At 50.0% G+C, this 22586-nt stretch overlaps 1 protein-coding gene across 1 annotated transcript in view; it reads right to left on the bottom strand.

Annotated features, from left to right (window-relative positions):
- The window catches only part of LOC147110210 (histone-lysine N-methyltransferase PRDM7-like), a 39720-nt gene extending 37259 nt beyond the window's left edge, over positions 1-2461 (bottom strand). The window contains exon 1 of the mRNA XM_086004123.1: positions 1939-2461. Within this exon, the coding sequence (XP_085860249.1) occupies positions 1939-2010 (72 nt within the window). The 5' untranslated portion in view covers positions 2011-2461. The remainder of the gene's footprint in view (positions 1-1938) is intronic.
- Between the last annotated feature and the right edge of the window lie 20125 nt (positions 2462-22586).

Genomic DNA, 22586 nt, shown 5'->3' with positions numbered 1-22586 from the left:
CTTGCTGCACGCTCATAAATAAAGGTGTCGATAGAATAACTCCCACACCCACCAAAATCAGCTCCCGTCATTCAGAATGTACTATGAGAGTACTCAATCCCCTCCCCAGACTCTAGATCATGAAAGCACAGATGCCCCTCAGGAGTTGTAAAGAGCAGACTAACAAAAGGTGCCCATGAAATGGCAATACAAGACACAGAAAGGAAGTAAGCTTGTGAGGATCTTGCACTTCACCAACAGTGCAGAGGTCACCATTCAGTAGAAGAAACCACTCAGTAGGACCTGAGAGTTGAATGGGATGTGTTCCCAAGTCACAAGCTTCTGCTGGGATCCAATGGCCCAACATTGGTCAGTTTGACAATGTGGAGCTCTCTGGGGGCAAGCAAAGGCCCAGCCTTGAATATCTATGGCACTGGGGAGAATCATTTACAGTCAAGATTTGCAGATATGACCTCCTCAGGATGAGACCAAAAGAGTGATTGTCTATTTAAGGGCACTGTCTTGATGGACGATCTGCTGGGGTCAAAGTCTTTGTACAATTCTATCATTCTTTGAGCCTGGTTCTTGAAGACATAATTAACAAATCCACTGGCATCCTTTTTGTCCAGTGAAGACAATGACATTTTTTCCAAGGGCACAGGCAATCTTTATTAGGAGCAGAGTAATCATTATTATGGCATCATGATGTTGAAATGTCTTGAAGGGTTGTCTCACAAGACCTTCTACAACCAATTGTGGTGTTAACATGCGCCAGAGGCAAAACAAAATGGCTAAAAATGCTTCCACTCACCACCACTTTTTAAAATTATTCTTCCTCTCTTTCTTTAAGCGCACACGCACATTCCACAGCCAATTGTAACCAAATAACCTACAGCAGGATTTTGGTACTTGTTTTTGAGCAATTTAAGGACACCCATAGTGAATGCCTCAGATTCCTCTCAGCTCAGTGGACATTATTCACACTCACCTGAACGTCATGGTCGAGATCACTCTCGTAACTTCAAGGAATACAGGAACAGGAATAGTCCACTGAGCATGTTGTTAAGTATGTTAGATCCAACCCTTTAACCTCATTCATGTTTTGCCACTATCACCATTCACTTAATATCCTGACAACCCAAGAATCTATCACCTTTTAAATACGTGAATTAAATCTGCATCAATGGCCTCCTGTGGTAGTGCATTTCACATTCCCATAACATTTTGCTTTAAGAATATTTTCCTGGATTAACTTTTCAATAGCTTAGTTTTAGTTTTAAATTTATGTCCCTTTCTTACAGATTTCACGATCAGTAAAATTACTTTTGGAAATCATCTATCTTGTCAATTCCCTTTATAATTATTACACAGGATGTGGTCAATGCTGACAAAACCATCTTTAATGTCCATCCCCAGTAGCCTTGAGGAGCTGGTGGTGGACCTTCTTTTGAAACACCTCGATCAGATCACTCCTCGTGTTTCGGAAGATTTGCTCAGTCTCTGATCAGACCTAAGGTACTAAATTGAACAGGAAAGACAAATCCACAGCAGTACTTTCAGTTAAATTGTAACTACAAGACTAGGATAAACCTGGTAAAAGAGAAGTTCAGAACGAAGGTCACAGCAGGAATTATCAGTACCTGAAATGGTCGCCTGGGGAGAGTAGTAAAGGCAAAAAACAAAAATGAATTAATTTAAGCAGTTAGATATTGTGATAAGGGAATCTTAAGTTTCTACTGGAAGGATAAGTTCGATGGGCCAAATGGTCTCACTGCTCAATATTAATGTTAGTGATCCAATCTAAACACTGGGGAACTCAGCCACTCCCTACTGACAGCATTAATGTGATTGGTATCTTTTGAGACTGAGCAGCTGAATCTTCCCCATCTCAAGTTGTAAACAATACATTTCTCCAGCATTTTCTTTCTGGTTTCCATTTGAAATCTGCCCTCATCTCACCTCCGATTTGCTCTTCTCAGACATGGCCTTGCCTTCTTCAGTATCTTCCCTGTCACTCTGAGTTTTGCCCATCCCTTCCTGAGGTTGGCCACCTTATTTACTCAACTTTTCCCTCCAATTTTTGTGCCCTTCTCGATCCCTCAGTCTTTTCAATGGTTTTGCCCCCGGGACGATTACTTCTTCCTTTTTTCTGTCACCTCACGGGGCTAAAATGAAGTCGAATCTGAGTGAAAGACTTTCCTGTCAGCAGCAGTGTTTAGTTTATGTGGCACTAATATCTGAAGCGGTCTTTTCTTCTGACTTTCCCTCAGACTAACACGCCCTGAGTCTCTTTCTGACTAAAAGTAACACTGCCAGCTCCTGGTTTTCCCTCAGGATGTTTTTGTTCCTTTCCTCCTACAGAAATAATTTGTGATCCGATTTTTTTTTAGCTGCAATCCCTCAGCATTTGCCCTAAAGTGTGCAATGAGTGAGAATGTGCTTTCCCCGCCCTGCCACACACCTCCTGCAGCCTCCCGCTTTCTCCCCGTTGCCCGGCGACGCCGCCTCTATTTATAGCCCCGCCTCCCCCGGGGGCGGGGCCGGCAGAAGGGCGACTTGGAGGAGGTCCGGTTTTTGTATTCTCCGGTCTCTCCGGTCGTTCCGGCGCCTGGGGCGGAGGGGGTCTCCGGCCCGCCGCCGCCTTCTGGCCCGGCCCCCCTAAAGGAGCCCGGGGGGGAATCCTCCGCTACCGATCCTGGGGGTGGGATCGGGGCGGAGGCGGGGCCGGCTGTCGCGGCCGGGCCGCCCGACGCGCACTGCGTGGCGGACGGTTCGGCCGCCGGTGGCGACCCCCCGGAGGAGGACGGGGACTCGGTGGTGGGGGCGGAGGAAGACTTAGAGTCCATCGCCGACGAGGCGATGGATGACCTCGCGCCCCTCGCCGGGCCCCCCCTCGTTCTTATTCCCATCAGGGAGCTCCGGGAATTTGTGGCCACGAGCCAGGGTCGCCGCAGGACCCGGCAGGCCCTCGACAGATGGTCGGGGCTGGCGCTGCTCCTCGGGTCGGCCCGCGTCGCCTACAAGACCATGGGTGCGGACGCGGGCGTGAGCCCGTCCGAGCTGTGTCGGTTCCGGGCATTCCTCACCGGGCTGCTAAGGGAGTGGCGGTCGACTAGCGGCCGCCCTCCCTTCCCCCGTTAGGTTTAAGTAGGGGTTGGTTGTGCTTCTGAAATGAAGATAACCATAGCCAGCCTCAACGTCAACGGCAGCAGGGAAGCTAGCCGCAGATTTAATAACTTTTCGGTCCTTCGGGACGGGAAGTATGCGGTGTGCTTCCTGCAAGAAACCCACACCGTTCCGGGAGACGAGGCCACGTGGCTCCTGGAGTGGCAAGGAGGGGTCAACATGAGTCACCTCTCCAGTGTTTCCAGTGGGGTGGCTATCTTGTTGGCCCCGCATTTTCAGCCGGAGATCTTGGGGGTCAAGGAGCTCGTGCCGGGCCGCTTGCTCCAGGTCACCGTTCGCCTGGGGGGCGTGCCGTTCCATCTAGTGAACGTGTACGCCCCCGGGGCCGGTGCGCAGCAAGCGCGCTTCTTTGAAGAAGTGTCCACTCTTTTGGGCTCCGTCGACGCGGGCGAGTGCGTCGTCCTCGGGGGGGATTTTAATTGTACCCTCGAGGCGAGGGACCGCACGGGTACCCAGCCGAGCCCGGCGTCGGTGGGGAAGTTGAGGGACCTGGTCGGGTCCCTCGACTTGGTGGACGTCTGGCGTAATCTCCATCCCGACTCCAGCGCCTTCACCTTTGTGAGGTCTGGGGGAGGAGCGTCCAGGATCGACCGCCTCTACATTTCCCGGGCGTACGTCTCCTGCGTTCCGACGGCTTCCGTGCGGCCGGTGCCGTGCACGGACCACCACCTGGTGTGGGCGGAGCTCGTGCCGCCGCGCGCCGGGGGGGGGTCCGCGTACTGGCACTTTAACAACCTGCTGCTGGAGGACGCGCGGTTCCGGGATTCGTTCGGTCGGTTCTGGGCCGGCTGGAGAAGGAAGCAGGGGGGCTTCCCCTCCTTGAGGCTATGGTGGGATGTGGGCAAGGCTCACATCCGTCTCTTCTGTCAGGAGTACGCGAAGGGGTCGACCAAGAGGCGGGAGGCCAGGGTCGGGCAGTTGGAGAAGGAGGTGCTCGACCTGGAGTCCCGTCTCGGTCAAGTCGCCGAGGACCCGGCCCTGCGGCTGGCGTACGAAGAGAAGAAGGGCGCGCTGAAGGACCTGCGGCTCGTCGGGTCCCGAGGCGCGTACGTGAGGTCGCGGATCCAGTTCCTGCGGGACCTGGACCGCGGCTCCCCCTTCTTCTACTCGCTGGAAAAAAGACAGGGGGTCCGTAAGCAGCTTTTGGAGCTGCTGGCCGACGACGGATCTCCGGTCTCGGATCCGGAGGGAATCCGCGCGGAGACCCGCGCCTATTACGGGGCTCTGTTCTCTCCGGATCCGTCCAGCGAGGACGCGCGCAGAGTTTTGTGGGAGGACCTGCCGAAGGTCGGCCTGGAGGGCGCCGAAAAACTGGACGCTCCTCTGAGTTTGGAGGAGCTGTCCGGCGCCCTCCGCCAGCTCTCTAGGGGGAAGTCCCCGGGGCTGGATGGGCTGACCGTGGAGTTCCACAGGGCGTTCTGGGGCGTCCTGGGGGGCGACTACGTGCGGGTCCTGGGGGAATGTCTGGCGACCGGGGAGATGCCCCTCTCGTGGCGCAGGGCGGTGATCGTCCTGCTGCCTAAGAGGGGTGATCTCCGCCTCCTCAAGAACTGGCGCCCGGTCTCCCTCCTCAGCACGGATTACAAAATCTTTGCCAGGGCCATGTCTGTTCGCCTTGGCGCCGTGCTGGCCCGCATGATCCATCCCGACCAGTCCTACACGGTCCCGGGCCGGACCATTCACGATAACATCCATCTGGTCCGGGACCTGGTCCACCATTCCCAGAGGGCTGGTCTGTCGGTCGCCTTCCTTTCCCTGGATCAGGAGAAGGCGTTCGACAGGGTGGATCACGAGTATCTTTTCGGGACTCTGCGCGCTTTCGGGTTCGGGACGCATTTTGTCGCCCGGATCCGACTTCTGTACGCTGCCGCGGAGTGTCTGATTAAAGTTAACGGGTCCTTGACGGCGCCCCTTCGCTTCGGGAGGGGGGTGCGTCAGGGATGCCCCATGTCCGGCCAGTTATACGCCATTTGCGTGGAGCCTTTCCTGCGCCTCTTGCGGAAGAGGTTGGCGGGATTGGCTCTGCGAGGGCCGGGCGTGGAGGTGGTCCTCTCGGCTTACGCCGATGACGTGCTCCTCGTGGTCACGGATCCCGTTGACTTGCGGAGGATGCGGGAATGCCAGCAGATTTACTCGGACGCATCCTCCGCCAGGATCAACTGGGGGAAATGTTCTGGACTCCTGGTGGGTCAGTGGCGGGTGGACTCTCTGCCGGAGGAGTTCAGGCCCTTCGCCTGGAGTACTACGCACCTCCTCTACTTGGGAGTCTACCTCAGCCCGGCCGAGGACGCCTGGCCGGCGAACTGGCACGAGCTGGAGGCCAAAGTCACCGCTCGCTTAGGACGCTGGACAGGATTGCTCCGAGTGTTGTCCTACAGGGGTCGGGCGTTGGTCATAAACCAACTGGTGGCCGCCATGTTGTGGTACCGGTTGGTTACTCTGACCCCCCCCCCTGCGTTTGTCGCCAAGATACAGAAGAAGCTCGTCGACTTCTTCTGGAACAACAGGAGACACTGGGTCGCTGCCGCGGTTCTGAGTCTCCCGCTTAGGGAGGGCGGTCAGGCGTTGGTGTGCCTCCGCACCCAGGCTGCGACTTTCCGTCTTCAGACGCTGCAGAGATACCTGTACGTTGAGAATCCTCCAAGATGGTGTGCGCTGGCGACGTATTTTTTCCGCCAGCTGCACGGCCTCAATTACGACACGCAGCTCCTGTTTTTGGAGGTGAGCGGCAGGCGTGAGAGCCTGCGGGAGCTGCCTGTCTTTTACCAGGAACTACTATGGGTTTGGAATCACGTCGCCTCCAGGCGGAGCTCTCCCCCGTCAGGAGCGGCGGCTGTCCTCCGGGAGCCGCTGTTCAGGAATCCGCACCTCCACGTCCGCGAGTTCGGGTGGCTGGCGGAGCGCAGGGCTGTGCCTGGCAGGGTGACTAGAGTCGGGGACCTACTCGATGGCGGAGGAGCGGGCTGGATGGCGCCAGAGGAGCTGGCGCGACGCATGTCGTGGGACGACGTCCGGCTCGCGGTCAATGCCATCGGGGCGGTGAAAGCGATGTTGCCCCCCGGCGCCACGAGGTGCGTCGAGGCGGCTCGGGCACGTGGGGAGATCCCGTCCGAGCTTACTCCCGTTCGGACGGAATTCCTTATCGGCGCCTTGCCCCGAGACTCCCCTCGGGGATCGGCGCCTCACAACTTGAGCCGTCTCGAGGAAATACCCTCCGTGCTTTTTCATTCTGCGCGGAGGGGTTTCCTGTACGGGCTGCTCTTGCACACCTTCCACTTTGCCATCTTCGCCTGCCGTCCGGACACGCCGTGGCGTGCCGTTTTACCTCCGGACGGAGGCGGAGGTCCCCAATGGGGGGCTCTCTATGCGGGAGTCCTCCCCTGTTCTATCGGGGATTTGGCCTGGAGGGTGTTGCACAGAGCAGTTCCGTGCAATAGATTTTTAAGTAGGTTTACGGACTCCCAGACCGCCTGTTTGTTTTGCGGTCTGGAGGAGTCCGTCTTTCACGTTTACACGGGGTGTGAGAGGTTGCAGCCCCTCTTCCATTTTTTGAAGGGGCTGCTCCTCAAATTTTGGTTGCACTTCAGTCCCACGCTCCTGATCTACGGTCACCCCGTGCGGAGGGGAGCGGGCAGGTCGGAGGACCTCCTCGTGGGCCTGCTCCTGGGCCTGGCCAAGAAAGCCATTAATTGGTCCAGGCAGCGGGCGGTCGAGGGGGTCGTCCGGCCGGATTGCCTCCCTCTCTTCCGCGGCCATGTTCGCGGCCGGGTGGCCCTGGAGATGGAGCACGCGGTGTCCGCCGGCGAGCTCGAGCTCTTTCGAGACCGGTGGGCGCCGCGGGGACTGGAGTGCGTAGTTGGTTTAAACCACCAGATTTTAATTTAAGGGGTTAAGTTTTGTTTCGGGGTTTATTGGATTGGGTGTATTTGTTTAATGTTTTTGTTTTATTGGTTTAAAAAAAAAGAGGAGCACATTTAAGTGAGACCTGCAAAGAAATGCCACTTTCGGTTAACAAACTAGCCCAAAAATTAGGCTCCTGCCCAAAGCCATTTTTCCCCACACAGCAAGAAAAAACCTAACCTAATTGTCTTGCCAAATCTGGCAACACTGACCCCAACCTAGTGCCATCAAATCCCAGGCTCATCCACTCCACACTACAAAATCCAGGTTGCTTGTCCCTATATTACTAAAACCCAGGACCTCCCCCTTACCAGTGCTGCTAATCAATTAAGTGCCGACTACTATCTTGCTGTGTATCCTGGACTTTAAAAAAAAGTAAAAATTGAGAGCATAGGTAAAGGTACATATAATAAAGAACACTGTTTTATAGTTTTTCATGGAAAACTGCAAATTCAATCCCCAAAATACTGGTAAAAATCCCAGAATACCATGTAATGAAATCACTCTTTGACTTACTTATTCACTAAGTTGGTGTCTCTGATATACTACATGGCATACTATCCCTGTTGTTAAAAAACAACACCATAGGAATGGAACAGGAGTAGGCCAGTTAGCCCCTCAAGCCTGTTCTGGCATTTAATGAGATAATGGCTGATCTGTGACCTAACTCCATTTGCCTTTGGAGGTGGGGGTGTTCCCATGCTCCTGCTACCCTTGTCCTGCTAGGTGGGAGAGGTCGCCGGTTTGGGAGGTGCTGCCGAAGAAGCCTTGGCGAGTTGCTGCAGTGCATCTTGTAGATGGTACACACTGCAGTCACGGTACGCCGGTGGTGGAGGGAGTGAATGTTTAAGGTGGTGGATGGGTTGTGAATGAAGCAGGCTACTTTGTCCTGGATGGTGTCGAGCTTCTTGAGTGTTGTTGGAGCTGTACTCATCAAGGCAAGTGAAGAGTATTCCATCACACTCCTCGCACACAGGGGCTGTAAAAGTGGAGCGCAGAGGGAGTTAGAGAGTGGGAGAGGGGCAACGATATGGTGCAATGTGTACGGATTTCAGGAGAGGGAGTGTGTGTGGGACAGGAATGTACAGCTTTTGGGGGAAACACGAGAGGAAAGATTGTTCCATAGGAACTAGAATTGTCTGTTCTGAATTTCTGTCCTGTACTTACAGTGATGACTTTTGTAATCTCCTTTTTCAGGGTATTAGAAGGGGAGGATTTGCAGACAAGAAACTCAAACCAAACATCATGCCAAGATATGACAGTCACTCGATTCATCAGGACCTGAATATCATCGGCCTTTGAATGCGGAAGGAGAAATCTTTCCCTGTTCTTGTGTGCGGGAAAGGATTTTAAACATTATTGTGACTGGGAAAGCACCAAGACCCACTCACACTTGAGCGAGAATGTTCCACTGCACAGACTGTTTAAAGAGCTTTAACCAGTTACACAGCCTGAAAAACCTTCACACCATTCACAGCAGGAAGAAACCATACACGTGTTCTGTGTGTGGACGAGGCTTCAACCGATCGTCCAACCAGGAGAGACGGATGGACCATGGAGAAACCGTGGGAATGTGGGGACTGATAGAAGGGATTCAATTATCCATCTGAGATGCAAATTCATCGGCGCAGACACACTGGGGAGAGACTGTTCACCCGCTCCGTCTGTGGGATGGGATTCAGTCGGTCATCCATCCTGCTGAAACACCAGTGAGTTCACACTGACGAGAGACCGTTCAGTTGCTTTCACTGTGGGAAGAGATTCAGTCATCCCACCTCATTGAACACCAGCATGTTCACACTGGAGCGAATCCGTTCACCTGCTCCGCGTGCGAAGGGATTCACAAGGTCATTCAGTCTGTTGAAATACCAGGGAATTCACTCTGAAAGCAAACCTTATAAAAGTTCTTGTAAGTATTGGTGTGTATAGATTATTAAATAGAATACACTGGTTGACATATAGAATTATATCAATATTAAGATAGTATAACTAGGGATTGTTAGGTTAAAACACACTCCAGATAGACACATATCTGCTGCTGAGCATGGGTGAGTGTGAAGATTGAATTTAATGGCAGCAGGGTGTCTGGAGGACGGCTGGGGAGAGTGGCCAGAGAATCAGTCCCTTTTGTAAAGGACATTGGAAGCTGTGAGGGTTTGAAGGTTACACAAGCAGGTAATTAACACTCCTGTGTGGGAGTGTAAAGAACAAACTAATAGAGATTAATGGGCAAGCACAACGAATGATAACAGCTCACCGCCCCATTAAACCAGCAGCTCACTGGCCCACTAAACCAGCAGCTCACTGGCCCACTAAACCAGCAGCTCACTTGCCCACTGGATCATAGTGTTACTGTGAGGGCTGTGGGGTATATCAGTGTGTTACAGTGAGGGCTGTGAGGTATTTCCGTGTGTTACAGTGACAGGTGTCGGGTATATCAGTGTTATGGTGAGGGGTGTGGGGTATATGAGTGTGTTACCGTGAGTGGTGTGGGGTATATCAGTGTCACAGTGAGGGGTGTGGGGTATATCAGTGTTACAGTGATGGGTGTGGGGTATATCATAAGAACATAAGAACATAAGAAATAGGAGCAGGAGTAGGCCAATTGGCCCCTCGAGCCTGCTCCGCCATTCAATAAGATCATGGCTGATCTGATCCTAACCGCCAATCCACTATGACAGGACTATCTCCTGAATCTAACAGAATTAGACACACGAAACAGGAGCAGGATCAGGCTACATGGCCCCTGGGCCCGCTCCGCTACCCACAGGGCCATGACCTATCCGAACCTAGACTCATGTCCAAATTCCTGCCCGCTCCCCGTAACCCTTAATTCCCTTTTCTTCCAGGAAACTGTCTATTTCTGTTTTAAATTTATGTAATGATGTAGCTTCGACAGCTTTTTGGGGCAGCATATTCCATGGACCTACCACCCTCTGAGTGAAGTAGTTCCTCCTCATCTCAGTTTGGAAAGAGCAGCCCCTTATTCTAAGACTATGCCCCCTAGTTCTAGTTTCACCCATCATCTGGAACATCCTCCCTGCATCCACCTGATCCAACCCCTTCATAATCTTATATGTTTCAATAAGATCGCCTCTCATTCTTCTGAACTCCAATGAGTAGAGTCCCAATCTACTCCACCTCTCCTCATATGTCCATCCCCTCATCCCCGGGACTAATCGAGTGAACCTTCTTTGTACTGACTCGAGAGCAAGTATGTCCTTTCTTAAGTATGGACACCAAAACTGTATGCAGTATTCCAGGTGCGGTCTCACCAATACCTTGTACAACTGAAGCAATACCTCCCTATTTTTATATTCTATCCCCCTAGTAATGAAAGCCAACATTCCATTGGCCTTCTTAATCACTTGCTGCACCTGCATACTAACCTTTTGAGTTTCGTGCACCAGGACCCCCAGATCCCTTTGTACTTCAGTACTTTCAAGTTTCTTGCCATTAAGATAATAACTTGCTCTACGATTTTTCCTGCCAAAGTGCATAACCTCACACTTTCCAGTATTGTATTCCATCTGCCAAATCTCTGCCCACTTACTTAGCCTGTCTATGTCCCCTTGCAGGTTTTTTATGTCCTCCTCACTCACTACTTTCCCTCCCATCTTAGTATCATCTGCAAACTTTGATGTGTTACACTCGGTCCCCTCCTCCAAATCGTTAATATAGATTGTAAAGAGTTGGGGACCCAGCACTGACCCCTGCGGAACACCACTGGTTACTGATTGCCAGTCTGAGAATGAACCATTTATCCCAACTCTCTGCCTTCTGTTAGATAGCCAATCCTCTATCCATGCCAGAATATTACCCCCAATCCCGTGATTTTTTATCTTAAGCAATAATCTTTTGTGTGGCACCTTGTCAAATGCCTTTTGGAAGTCTAAATACACTACGTCCACTGGTTCACCTTTATCCACCCTATATGTTACTTCCTCAAAGAACTCCAGCAAATTTGTCAAACATGACTTCCCCTTCATAAAACCATGCTGACTTTGTCTTATTAAATTATGATTATCCAAATGTCCTATTACTGTCTCCTTAATAATGGACTCCAAAATTTTACCTACCACAGATGTTAGGCTAACCGGTCTATAGTTTCCAGCCTTCTGTCTGCTGCCCTTTTTAAATAAGGGTGTTACATTAGCAGTTTTCCAGTCTGCCGGGACCTTTGCTGAGTCCAGGGAGTTTTGGAAGATTATTACCAATGCATCCACAATCCCTACCGCCACTTCCCTCAAGACCCTAGGATGTAAGCCATCAGGTCCAGGTGATTTATCCGCCTTGAGTCCCATTATTTTACCGAGTACCACTTCCTTAGTGATTTTGATCGTGTTTATCTCCTCCCCCCCTATAGCCCCCTGCTTGTCAAGTATTGGGATATTCTTGGTGTCCTCTACTGCAAAGACTGATACAAAATATTCATTCAGTGTTTTTGCCATCTCCATATTTCCCACCATTAATTTCCCGGTCTCATCCTCTAAGGGACCAACATTTACTTTAGCCACCCTTTTTCTTTTTATATAACTATAAAAACTCTTACTATCTGTCCTTATATTTTTTGCTAATTTACTTTCATAATCTATCTTACCTTTCTTAATCAATCTTTTTGTTATTTTTTGCTGTCTTTTAAAGTTTTCCCAATCCTCTATCCTCCCACTAGATTTGGCTACCTTATATGCCCTTGTTTTTAGTCGAATACTATCCTTAATTTCTTTACTTAGCCACGGATGGCTGTCTTTTCTTTTACACCCTTTTTTTCTCAGTGGAATATACTTTTTTTGGAAGTTGTAAAATAACTCCTTAAATGTACACCACTGATCATGCATCGTCTTATCCTTTAACCTATTTTCCCAATCCACTTTACTCAATTCCGCTCTCATACCTTCATAGTCTCCTTTATTCAAGCTTAGCACGCTTGTTTGAGATACAACCTCCTCACCCTCTAACTGAATATGGAATTCAACCATGTTATGGTCACTCATTCCAAGGGGATCCTTTACTAGGACATTTTTAATTAATCCTGTCTCGTTACACAGGACCAGATCTAAGGTTGCTTGCCCCCTGGTTGGTTCAGTTACATACTGCTCAAGAAACCCATCCCTAATACACTCAATGAACTCATCCTCAAGGCAGCCCTGCCCAATTTGATTCGTCCAATTTATATGATAGTTAAAATCCCCCATAATTATAGATGTTCCCTTATTACAAGCCTCAACTATTTCCTGATTGATACTCCGTCCAACCGAGTTGCAACTGTTCGGAGGCCTATATACTACGCCCACTAGTGTTTTTTTCCCCTTATTATTCCTTATCTCCACCCAAACTGTTTCATTATCCTGATCTTTTGACCCAATATCATTTCTCTGTATTACAGTGATTCCTTCCTTTATTAACATAGCCACCCCACCTCCCCTTCCTTCCTGCCTGTCCTTCCTGATTGTTAAATAACCTGGTATGTTTAATTCCCAGGCATTGTCACCCTGTAGCCATGTTTCTGTAATGGCCACAAGATCATACCCATATGTAGCTATTTGTGCCTTTAACTCGTCTATTTTGTTACGAATGCTACGTGCATTCAGATAGAGAACTTTCAAATATGTTTTGTGACACTTAGTTCCTGCTTTTGCCCTTTTTATTACTTTACCTGTTACTCCACACCTTCTGCCCCTTCCTGACACGCTCTGGTTTTTAATTTCCCCACTGCTACCTAAGTCTTTGACCTTCTCTGTTGTCATTTTTATTATTTGTTCTCTAGGAAGCTCCCCCCGACTAGTTAGTTTAAAGCCCTCTCTACAGCCCTAGTTATATGATCCGCCAGGACTCTAGTCCCAGCACTGGCCAAGTGAAGCCCGTCCCAACGGAACAGCTCCCTCCTGCCCCAGTACTGGTGCCAGTGTCCCAGTGTTACAGTGAGGGTTCTGGGGTATATCAGTGTTACAGTGAGGGGTGTGGGGTATATCGGTGTGTTACTGTGAGGGGTGTGGGGTTTATCAGAGAGTTACAGTGAGGGGTGTGGGGTATATCAGAGTGTTACAGTGAGGGGTGTGGGGTATACCAGTGTTACCGTGAGGGGTGTGGAGTATAGCGGAGCGTTACAGTGAGGGGTGTGGGTTATATCAGTGTTACAGTGAGGGGTGTGGGGTATATCGGAGTGTTACAGTGAGGGGTGTGGGGTATATCAGTGTTACAGTGAGGGGTGTGGAGTATATCAGAGTGTTACAGTGAGGGGTGTGGGGTACATCAGTGTTACAGTGAGGGGTGTGCGGTATATCAGTGTTACAGTGAAGGATGTGAAATATATCAGTGTTACAGTGAGGGGTGTGGGGTATATCAGTGTTACAGTGAGCGGTGTGAAATATATCAGTGTTCCAGTGAGGGGTGTGGGGTATATCAGTGTTACAGTGAGGGGTGTGGGGTATATCGGAGTGTTACTGTGAGGGGTGTGGGGTTTTTCAGTGTCACACTGAGGGTTGAGGGGTATGTCAGTGTTACAGTGAGGGGTGTGGGGTATATCAGTGTTACAGTGAGGGGTGTGGGGTATATTGGAGTGTTACAGTGAGGGGTGTGGGGTATATCGGAGGGTTCCAGTGAGGGGTGTGGGGTATATCAGTGTTACAGTGAGGGGTGTGGGGTATATCAGTGTTACAGTGAGGGGTGTGGGGTATATCGGTGTGTTACAGTGAGGGGTGTGGGGTATATCAGTGTTACAGTGAGGGGTGTGGGGTATATCGGAGTGTTACAGTGAGGGGTGTGGGGTATATCAGTGTTACAGTGAGGGGTGTGGGGTATATCAGTGTTACAGTGAGGGGTGTGGGGTATATCAGTGTTACAGTGAGGGGTGTGGGGTATATCAGTGTTACAGTGAGGGGTGTGGGGTATATCAGTGTTACAGCGAGGGGTGTGGGGTATATCAGTGTTACAGTGAGGGGTGTGGGGTATATCAGTGTTACAGTGAGGGGTGTGGGGTATATCAGTGTTACAGTGAGGGGTGTGGGGTATATCAGTGTTACAGCGAGGGGTGTGGGGTATATCAGTGTTACAGCGAGGGGTGTGGGGTATATCAGTGTTACAGCGAGGGGTGTGGGGTATATCAGTGTTACAGCGAGGGGTGTGGGGTATATCAGTGTTACAGCGAGGGGTGTGGGGTATATCAGTGTTACAGTGAGGGGTGTGGGGTATATAGGAGTGTTACAGTGAGGGGTGTGGGGTATATCAGTGTTACAGTGAGGGGTGTGGGGTATATCAGCGTTACAGTGAGGGGTGTGGGGTATATCAGTGTTACAGTGAGGGGTAGGGTATATCAGTGTTACAGTGAGGGGTGTGGGGTATATCAGTGTTACAGTGAGGGGTGTGGGGTATATCAGCGTTACAGTGAGGGGTGTGGGGTATATCAGTGTTACAGTGAGGGGTAGGGTATATCAGTGTTACAGTGAGGGGTGTGGGGTATATCAGTGTTACAGTGAGGGGTGTGGGGTATATCAGTGTTACAGTGAGGGGTGTGGGGTATATCAGTGTTACAGTGAGGGGTGTGGGGTATATCAGTGTTACAGTGAGGGGTGTGGGGTATATCAGTGTTACAGTGAGGGGTGTGGGGTATATCAGTGTTACAGTGAGGGGTGTGGGGTATATCAGTGTTACAGTGAGGGGTGTGGGTTATATCAGTGTTACAGTGAGGGGTGTGGGGTATATCAGTGTTACAGTGAGGGGTGTGGGGTATATCAGTGTTACAGTGAGGGGTGTGGGGTATATCAGTGTTACAGTGAGGGGTGTGGGGTATATCAGTGTTACAGTGAGGGGTGTGGGGTATATCAGTGTTACAGTGAGGGGTGTGGGGTATATCAGTGTTACAGTGAGGGGTGTGGGGTATATCAGTGTTACAGTGAGGGGTGTGGGTTATATCAGTGTTACAGTGAGGGGTGTGGGGTATATCAGTGTTACAGTGAGGGGTGTGGGGTATATCAGTGTTACAGTGAGGGGTGTGGGGTATATCGGAGTGTTACAGTGAGGGGTGTGGGGTATATCAGTGTTACAGTGAGGGGTGTGGGGTATATCAGTGTTACAGTGAGGGGTGTGGGGTATATCGGAGTGTTACAGTGAGGGGTGTGGGGTATATCAGTGTTACAGTGAGGGGTGTGGGGTATATCAATGTTACAGTGAGGGGTGTGGGGTATATCAGTGTTACAGTGAGGGGTGTGGGGTATATCGGAGGGTTCCAGTGAGGGGTGTGGGGTATATCAGTGTTACAGTGAGGGGTGTGGGGTATATCAGTGTTACAGTGAGGGGTGTGGGTTATATCAGTGTTACAGTGAGGGGTGTGGGGTATATCAGTGTTACAGTGAGGGGTGTGGGGTATATCAGTGTTACAGTGAGGGGTGTGGGGTATATCGGAGTGTTACAGTGAGGGGTGTGGGGTATATCAGTGTTACAGTGAGGGGTGTGGGGTATATCAATGTTACAGTGAGGGGTGTGGGGTATATCAGTGTTACAGTGAGGGGTGGGGTATATCAGTGTTACAGTGAGGGGTGTGGGGTATATCGGTGTGTTACAGTGAGGGGTGTGGGGTTTATCAGTGTTACAGCGAGGGGTGTGGGGTATATCAGTGTTACAGTGAGGGGTGTGGGGTATATCGGAGTATTACAGTGAGGGGTGTGGGGTATATCGGAGGGTTTCAGTGAGGGGTGTGGGGTATATCAGTGTTACAGTGAGGGGTGTGGGGTATATCAGTGTTACAGTGAGGGGTGTGGGGTATATCGGTGTGTTACAGTGAGGGGTGTGGGGTTTATCAGTGTTACAGTGAGGGGTGTGGGGTATATCAGTGTTACAGTGAGGGGTGTGGGGTATATCGGAGTGTTGCAGTGAGGGGTGTGGGGTATATCAGTGTTACAGTGAGGGGTGTGGGGTATATCAGTGTTACAGTGAGGGGTGTGGGGTATATAGGAGTGTTACAGTGAGGGGTGTGGGGTATATCAGTGTTACAGTGAGGGGTGTGGGGTATATCAGTGTTACAGTGAGGGGTGTGGGGTATATCAGTGTTACAGTGAGGGGTGTGGGGTATATCAGTGTTACAGTGAGGGGTGTGGGGTATATCAGTGTTACAGTGAGGGGTGTGGGGTATATCAGTGTTACAGTGAGGGGTGTGGGGTATATCGGAGTGTTACAGTGAGGGGTGTGGGGTATATCAGTGTTACAGTGAGGGGTGTGGGGTATATCGGAGTGTTACAGTGAGGGGTGTGGGGTATATCTGTATTTCAGTGAGGGGTGTGGGGTATATCGGAGTGTTACAGTGAGGGGTGTGGGGTATATCAGTGTTACAGTGAGGGGTGTGGGGTATATCAGTGTTACAGTGAGGGGTGTGGGGTATATCAATGTTACAGTGAGGGGTGTGGGGTATATCAGTGTTACAGTGAGGGGTGCGGGGTATATCAGTGTTACAGTGAGGGGTGTGGGGTATATCAGTGTTACAGTGAGGGGTGTGGGGGTATATCAAAAGGGAATTGGATAAGTGCCTGAAGGAAAAAGAATTGCAGGGCCCTGGGGAAAGGGTGGGGGAGTGGGACTTGCTGAAGCGCTCTTGCAGAGAGCTGGCACGGGCTCGACGGGCCGTAAGGCCTCCTTCTGTGCTGTAACCATTCTATGATTCTTTCGAGCCAGAGATGTACAACAACAATAACTTGTATTTAAATAGCGCCTTTAACGTAGTAAAATGTCCCAAGGCGGTTCACAGGAGTATTTTAAGACAAACAATTTTGACACCGAGCCACATAGGGATAAATTCAGACAGGCCACTAAAAGCTTGGTCAAAGTGGGAGGTTTTAATGAGCGTCTTCAAGGAGGAAAGAGAGGTAGCGAGGCGGAGAGGTTTAGGCAGGGAATTCCAGAGCTGAGGGCCTGGGTAACAGAAGGCACGGCCACCAATGGCTGAGCGATTATAATCAGGGATGCACAAGAGGGCAGAATTAGAGGAGCGCAGATATCTCGGGGGGGTGGGGGGGGCGGAGTTGTGGGCTGAAGGAGATTAGAGATAGGAAGGGGCGAGGCCATGAGGGGTTTGAAAACAAGGATGAGAATTTTGAAATCGAGGTGCTGCTTAACCGGGAGCCAGTGTAGGTCAGCGAGCACAGGGGAGATGGGCGAACGGGACTTGGTACGAGTTAGGACACGGGCAGCCGAGTTTTGGATGACCTCCAGTTTACATAGGGTGGAATGTGGGAGGCCAGCCAGGAATAGTCAAGTCTAGAAGTAACAAAGGCATGGGTCAGGGTTTCAGCAGCGGATGAGATGAGGCAAGGGCGGAGACGGGCGTTGTTACGGAGGTGGAAGTAGGTGGTCTTTGTTACGCTGCGGATATGTGGTCGGAAGCTCATTTCAGGGTGAAATATGACACCAATGTTGTGAACAGTGTGGTTCAGCCTCAGACAGATGTTAGGGAGAGGGATGGAGTCAGTGACGAGGGAACAGAGTTGGTGGCGGGGACCAAAAGCAATGGCTTCGGCCTTCCCAATATTTAATTGGAGAAACTTTTGCTCATGTCGGTCAAGCAGTCTGACAGTTTAGACGCCGTGGAGGGGTCGAGGGAAGAGGTAGTGAGCTGGAGCTGGGTGTCGTCAGCGTACATGTGGAAACTGACGCTGTGTTTTTGGAAGATGTCGCCAATGTTGTGTATGTACCTTTAAGAGAATAACTGGTCTCGGACTGCAGTACCGGCAGTGACCACCTCTGTATAAAAGGCGCTAGTGAGCCTCTGTGTTTTTAGTTTCACTATTGACTTCCACCAGTAAAGACTTAGTTTGTTCACTCCTGCTGTCCGTGTCTCAATTATTCACGGACGTAACACTGGCGACGAGTAAGAAACGAACTTACCTGCAACTTGGCAGCACCTCAGACGACGTTATTGAAGGTCGAAGCCAGAAGAAAGAAAAAAAATAAATAAATAAAATCCAAAGAAACTCGAGAAACGGGCATCGACCGTGGGCAACCGCCCTCCAAATCGTCGGATTGAAAACTTGCAGGCGAGACTGTCCAGAGCCAGGCTTGGTTCCTCGGTCTGTGGTTTCCCAGCTAATTGGGCTGGTGGCAGGTAGTGCACTGATCCTTCCTGGGCTGCGGCGGGCTAGAGCTCGATCGGGTGGCTTTTCAACGGGGCCGGGCAGCGAGTCGGGAAGCAAAGAGAGAGAGAGAGGGTGGAGCACACAGGGCGCGGCCGGTGCTTTGAAGCCGGGCAGCGTTCGGACCTAAGAAGAGGGAGGGAAGTGTCCCAGAGGGTCCGCTCCACGACGGGAAAATAATAAATGAAAAAAAATCAATATTAAACGCGCAAGAAACCGTGGAAAGCAGCGCTAACAACAGCGGGGAAGAAGGCAAAGCGCAGGAGGCGCCATTTTGTTAAATCGGGGAAGAAGGCAAAGCGCGGGAGGCGCCATTTTAGATTTGCAAGATGCCGAAGACTGGCTGTATCACTCCTTTTGATAATACAATAGAGGACTGGACCACGTATGTGGAAAGAGTCGAGGTATATTTCGAGGCAAACGAAATAGCGGAGGGGAAAAAGGCATCGATATTGCTAAACTTAATGGGTGCTAGAACGTACGGCCTATTGCGGGACCTGATTACTCCAGCCAAACCGAAGGCAAAGAGTTTTAACGAAATTGTTGCTGTCCTACAGGAACACTTAAACCCTTAAATTCCACAGGAGAACTCAGCACAAAGATGAGAGCAATGCTGAGTATCTTACGGAACTACGCAAGCTATCAAAGCACTGCCAGTTCGGAGCAGGACTGGCAGATACCCTACGGGACAATTTGTCTGTGGACTCCTGAGTGAAGGAACACAGAAGAAGTTACTCTCAGAGAAAGAGCTGACGCTAGATAAGGCTTTCAGCGTGGCAGTATCGTATGAAGCAGCAGCCAGGGGAGCTGCAGAAATTCAACAAAAACCACAGGAATACGGCACCCACGAAATGACACGGGGATTTGCAAAATGTTATCGCTGCGGCAGAACTAACCATGACCAGAAGGACTGCTGGTCCAAAGACAAAATATGCAGGCAATGCGGGAAGATGGGACACATTGCACGAGTTTGCAGGTCTGGGAAGAAGACCAGCGACAACAAAAAGGCTACTAAGGAACCGTACAAGAAAGTACAAAAGATGATGGACAGTAGTTCCGAAGACCAGATGAGCGATAGTGAATCCGGGAACAGGAGACTAAGCTGTCTCAAACTTCACAATGTAATCGCAAAAGAGGATCACCGAACCATTTGGGTCACCCTCACGATAGCAGGGTCCCAAGTTAAAATGGAATTGGATACAGGATCAGCGCTAACCATCATGAATCGACGAGACTACGAGCGGCTATTTTCACACATACCCTTGAGAGAGACATCCATCGTCTTGACGATGTATACGGGGCAAAAAGTATACCCCAGAGGAAAAATGAGGGTGCCTGTCGAATACAACGGCAAGAAAATACGGAAATTGTATCTCTACATACTGCCAAATGGTGGACTACCGTTATTGGGACAGGAATGGATCAGGAAGATAAACTTAGATTGGCACTCCATTCATGCAATGACGGTGGACGGTAAAAAAGATGAAGACGTCACTCCTGGATGGTTGTCAACAATCTTAGCTAACGCCAAAGAGGTATTTCAACAAGAACTGGGCACGCTTAAAGGCGTAACCACCTCGATAAAAATAGAAGAGAATGCAGTTCCCAAGTTTTTCAAAGCAAGACCGGTACCATATGCAATTCGCCCAGCCGTCGAGGCAGAGCTGGAGAATCTGGAGAAGGCGGGCGTGTTGTCTAAGGTCGACTGGAGCGAGTGGGCGACACCCATCGTTCCTGTCATGAAGAAAACGTTAAGCAATAAGTCCGGGGAGCCAAGGAAGATTCGCATCTGTGGGGATTTCAAGGTGACGGTGAACCCAGTCCTTCACACAGTACAATATCCTCTTCCAAGGATAGAAGACATCTTCGCCTCACTGTCCGGAGGGAAGCGTTTTACAAAAATTGACCTAGCACAAGCATATTTGCAGATGGAGGTTGAAGAGTCCTCTAGGAAGTATCTCACGATAAACACTCACAAAGGTCTTTACCAGTATCATCGATTGCTATTCGGAGTAGCATCGGCTCCAGCGATATGGCAAAGAGCGATGGAACAAGTCCTGCAAGGGATTCCGGGGACTCAGTGTTACTTGGACAACATCCTTGTAACAGGTGAAGATGACAGTGAACACCTTAACAACCTAGAACAGGTGCTCACTAGACTACGGGAACATGGGCTGCGAGCCAACCGCCCCAAGTGCGAATTTTTTAAGAAACAGATATCGTATTGTGGCCATGTGATTGATGAAGAGGGGTTACATAAGTCCCCTGACAAAATTGAAGCGGTTGTTAAGGCCCCAGCGCCTGAAAATGTGTCACAACTGAGGTCATTCCTCGGATTGGTGAATTACTATCATAAGTTTTTGCCGAATTTGTCGGCAATTCTGCACCCACTGAACGCCCTGCTACGAACGGGGGTAGCATGGAAATGGAGCGATGATTGTAAGCGTGCTTTTCAGAAGAGTAAGGACTTAATCACTTCAAGGGAAGTATTGACTCACTACAACCCAGCACTCCCAATCAGGCTGGCGTGTGATGCGTCTCCCTACGGCATTGGGGCGGTACTGTCACATAAATTCCTTGATGGTTTAGAGAGGCCGATAGCTTTTGCGTCACGCTCGTTAACTTCTGCCGAGCGTAACTACGCCCAGATTGACAGTGAGGCCTTCAGCCTAGTGTGGGGGGTGAAGAAGTTCAATCACTACCTGCACGGTCAAAAATTTACTCTACTAACCGATCATCAACCTCTTGTCTCCATTTTCAACCCTCAGAAGGGCGTACCGATAATGACAGCACAACTGCTGCAGAGATGGTCCCTTTTCCTAGGGGCACACCAATATGACATCGAGTACAAAGGAACTAAACAGCATGGAAATGCTGATGGATTGTCACGTCTACCGTTGTCGACGGTGGAAGAAGAAGACCTTGCAGTGGATCCAATGGAGTTATTCCACTCGACCATAGTCGAATGTCTCCCTGTGACGAATGCAAACATAGAAAAGGAAACACGGAATGACCCGACACTATCACGGGTCTATGATTTAATGGTGAAGGGATGGCCAGCACATGGCGAACCACTGCTGCCAGCATTCTCTCCGAGAAGAGAACAGCTGTCAGTGTGCAGAGGAACCTTGATGTGTGGATCCAGAGTAGTAATTCCACCTAAGTTGACGGATAGAGTGCTCAATGAGCTTCATGAGGGTCATCTGGGTGGGGTAAAAATGAAGAACTTAGCCAGAGCGTTTGTGTGGTGGCCGGGAATCGATAGAGAAATTGAAGAGATGACCAAGGGCTGTGCAGGATGCCAGAAGGTCCAAAACGCCCCACCACAAGCTCCTCTGCATCCATGGGAGTGGCCCTCATCTCCATGGCAAAGGGTGCACATTGATTTTGCTGGTCCCTTCATGGACTCAATGTTTTTAATTGCGGTGGATGCACATTCAAAGTGGCCAGAGGTAATAAAAATGTCCTCAACCACCACGGAAAAAACTATCACAGTTTTACGAACCTTTTTCGCCAGGAATGGGCTGCCTGAACAGATTTGCTCTGACAATGGACCACAGTTTGTGTCTGAAGAGTTCCGGAGGTTCTTAAAGAACAGTGGTGTTAAGCATTACACATCTGCCCCATATCATCCAGCCACTAATGGATTGGCCGAGAGGTTTGTCCAAACATTCAAGAAGGCTATCAAGGCAATGTGTAATGAAGATATACCCCTACAACACAAGGTGGACAACTTCTTGTTTGCCTACCGGAATGCGACACATGCGGTTACCAACCAAACTCCAGCCATGATGTTCTTCAATCGAAGACTACGATGCCGCTTGGATTTGGTTAAGCCAAACGTCCGAAGAGATGTGGAGAACAGGCAGTTTCAGAATATGAATGAAAGGCCGACCAGGAGTTTTAAGATAGGTCAACCAGTTTTGGCCCGGGACTACCGCACTGAGAAATGGCAGCCAGGAACGATTTGTACACGACAAGGACCTCTCATGTATACCGTGGACGTTGGGGAGAGCATTGTAAGACGCCATGCTGACCAGATTCTAGAGTCACTGGAAAACGTCAACTCCACACCACGATCTGATACACCTGGTAATGAAATCGACGTTCCAATTGCAGCTACCGCAGAACCGGTAATATTGGAAGCAGATGAACCAAACAACGACATTGATCCCGACTCAACATTGCCAGAAGAACCTGATACCCCAAAGAGGCGTTATCCAGACAGAATCAGGAAGCCTCCTCAAAGACTGAACTTATAATTGCTTAAACTTAACCAATGTATCTAGCAACAGTAATTGTGATTGTAATTAGTTATCATTTAGTTGTTAAATGAATGTTATGTACTGTTTATCTAAAAGGGGAGGAATTGTTGCGTACGTACCTTTTAAGAGAATAACTGGT

Source organism: Somniosus microcephalus, chromosome 12, assembly GCF_052327205.1.
Source record: "Somniosus microcephalus isolate GS21.2 chromosome 12, FLI_Smic_1.0, whole genome shotgun sequence".
NCBI classification, from domain to species: domain Eukaryota; kingdom Metazoa; phylum Chordata; class Chondrichthyes; order Squaliformes; family Somniosidae; genus Somniosus; species Somniosus microcephalus.
The sequence above is the reverse complement of the archived record's forward strand: the minus strand, read 5'-3'. Positions and strand labels throughout refer to the sequence as shown.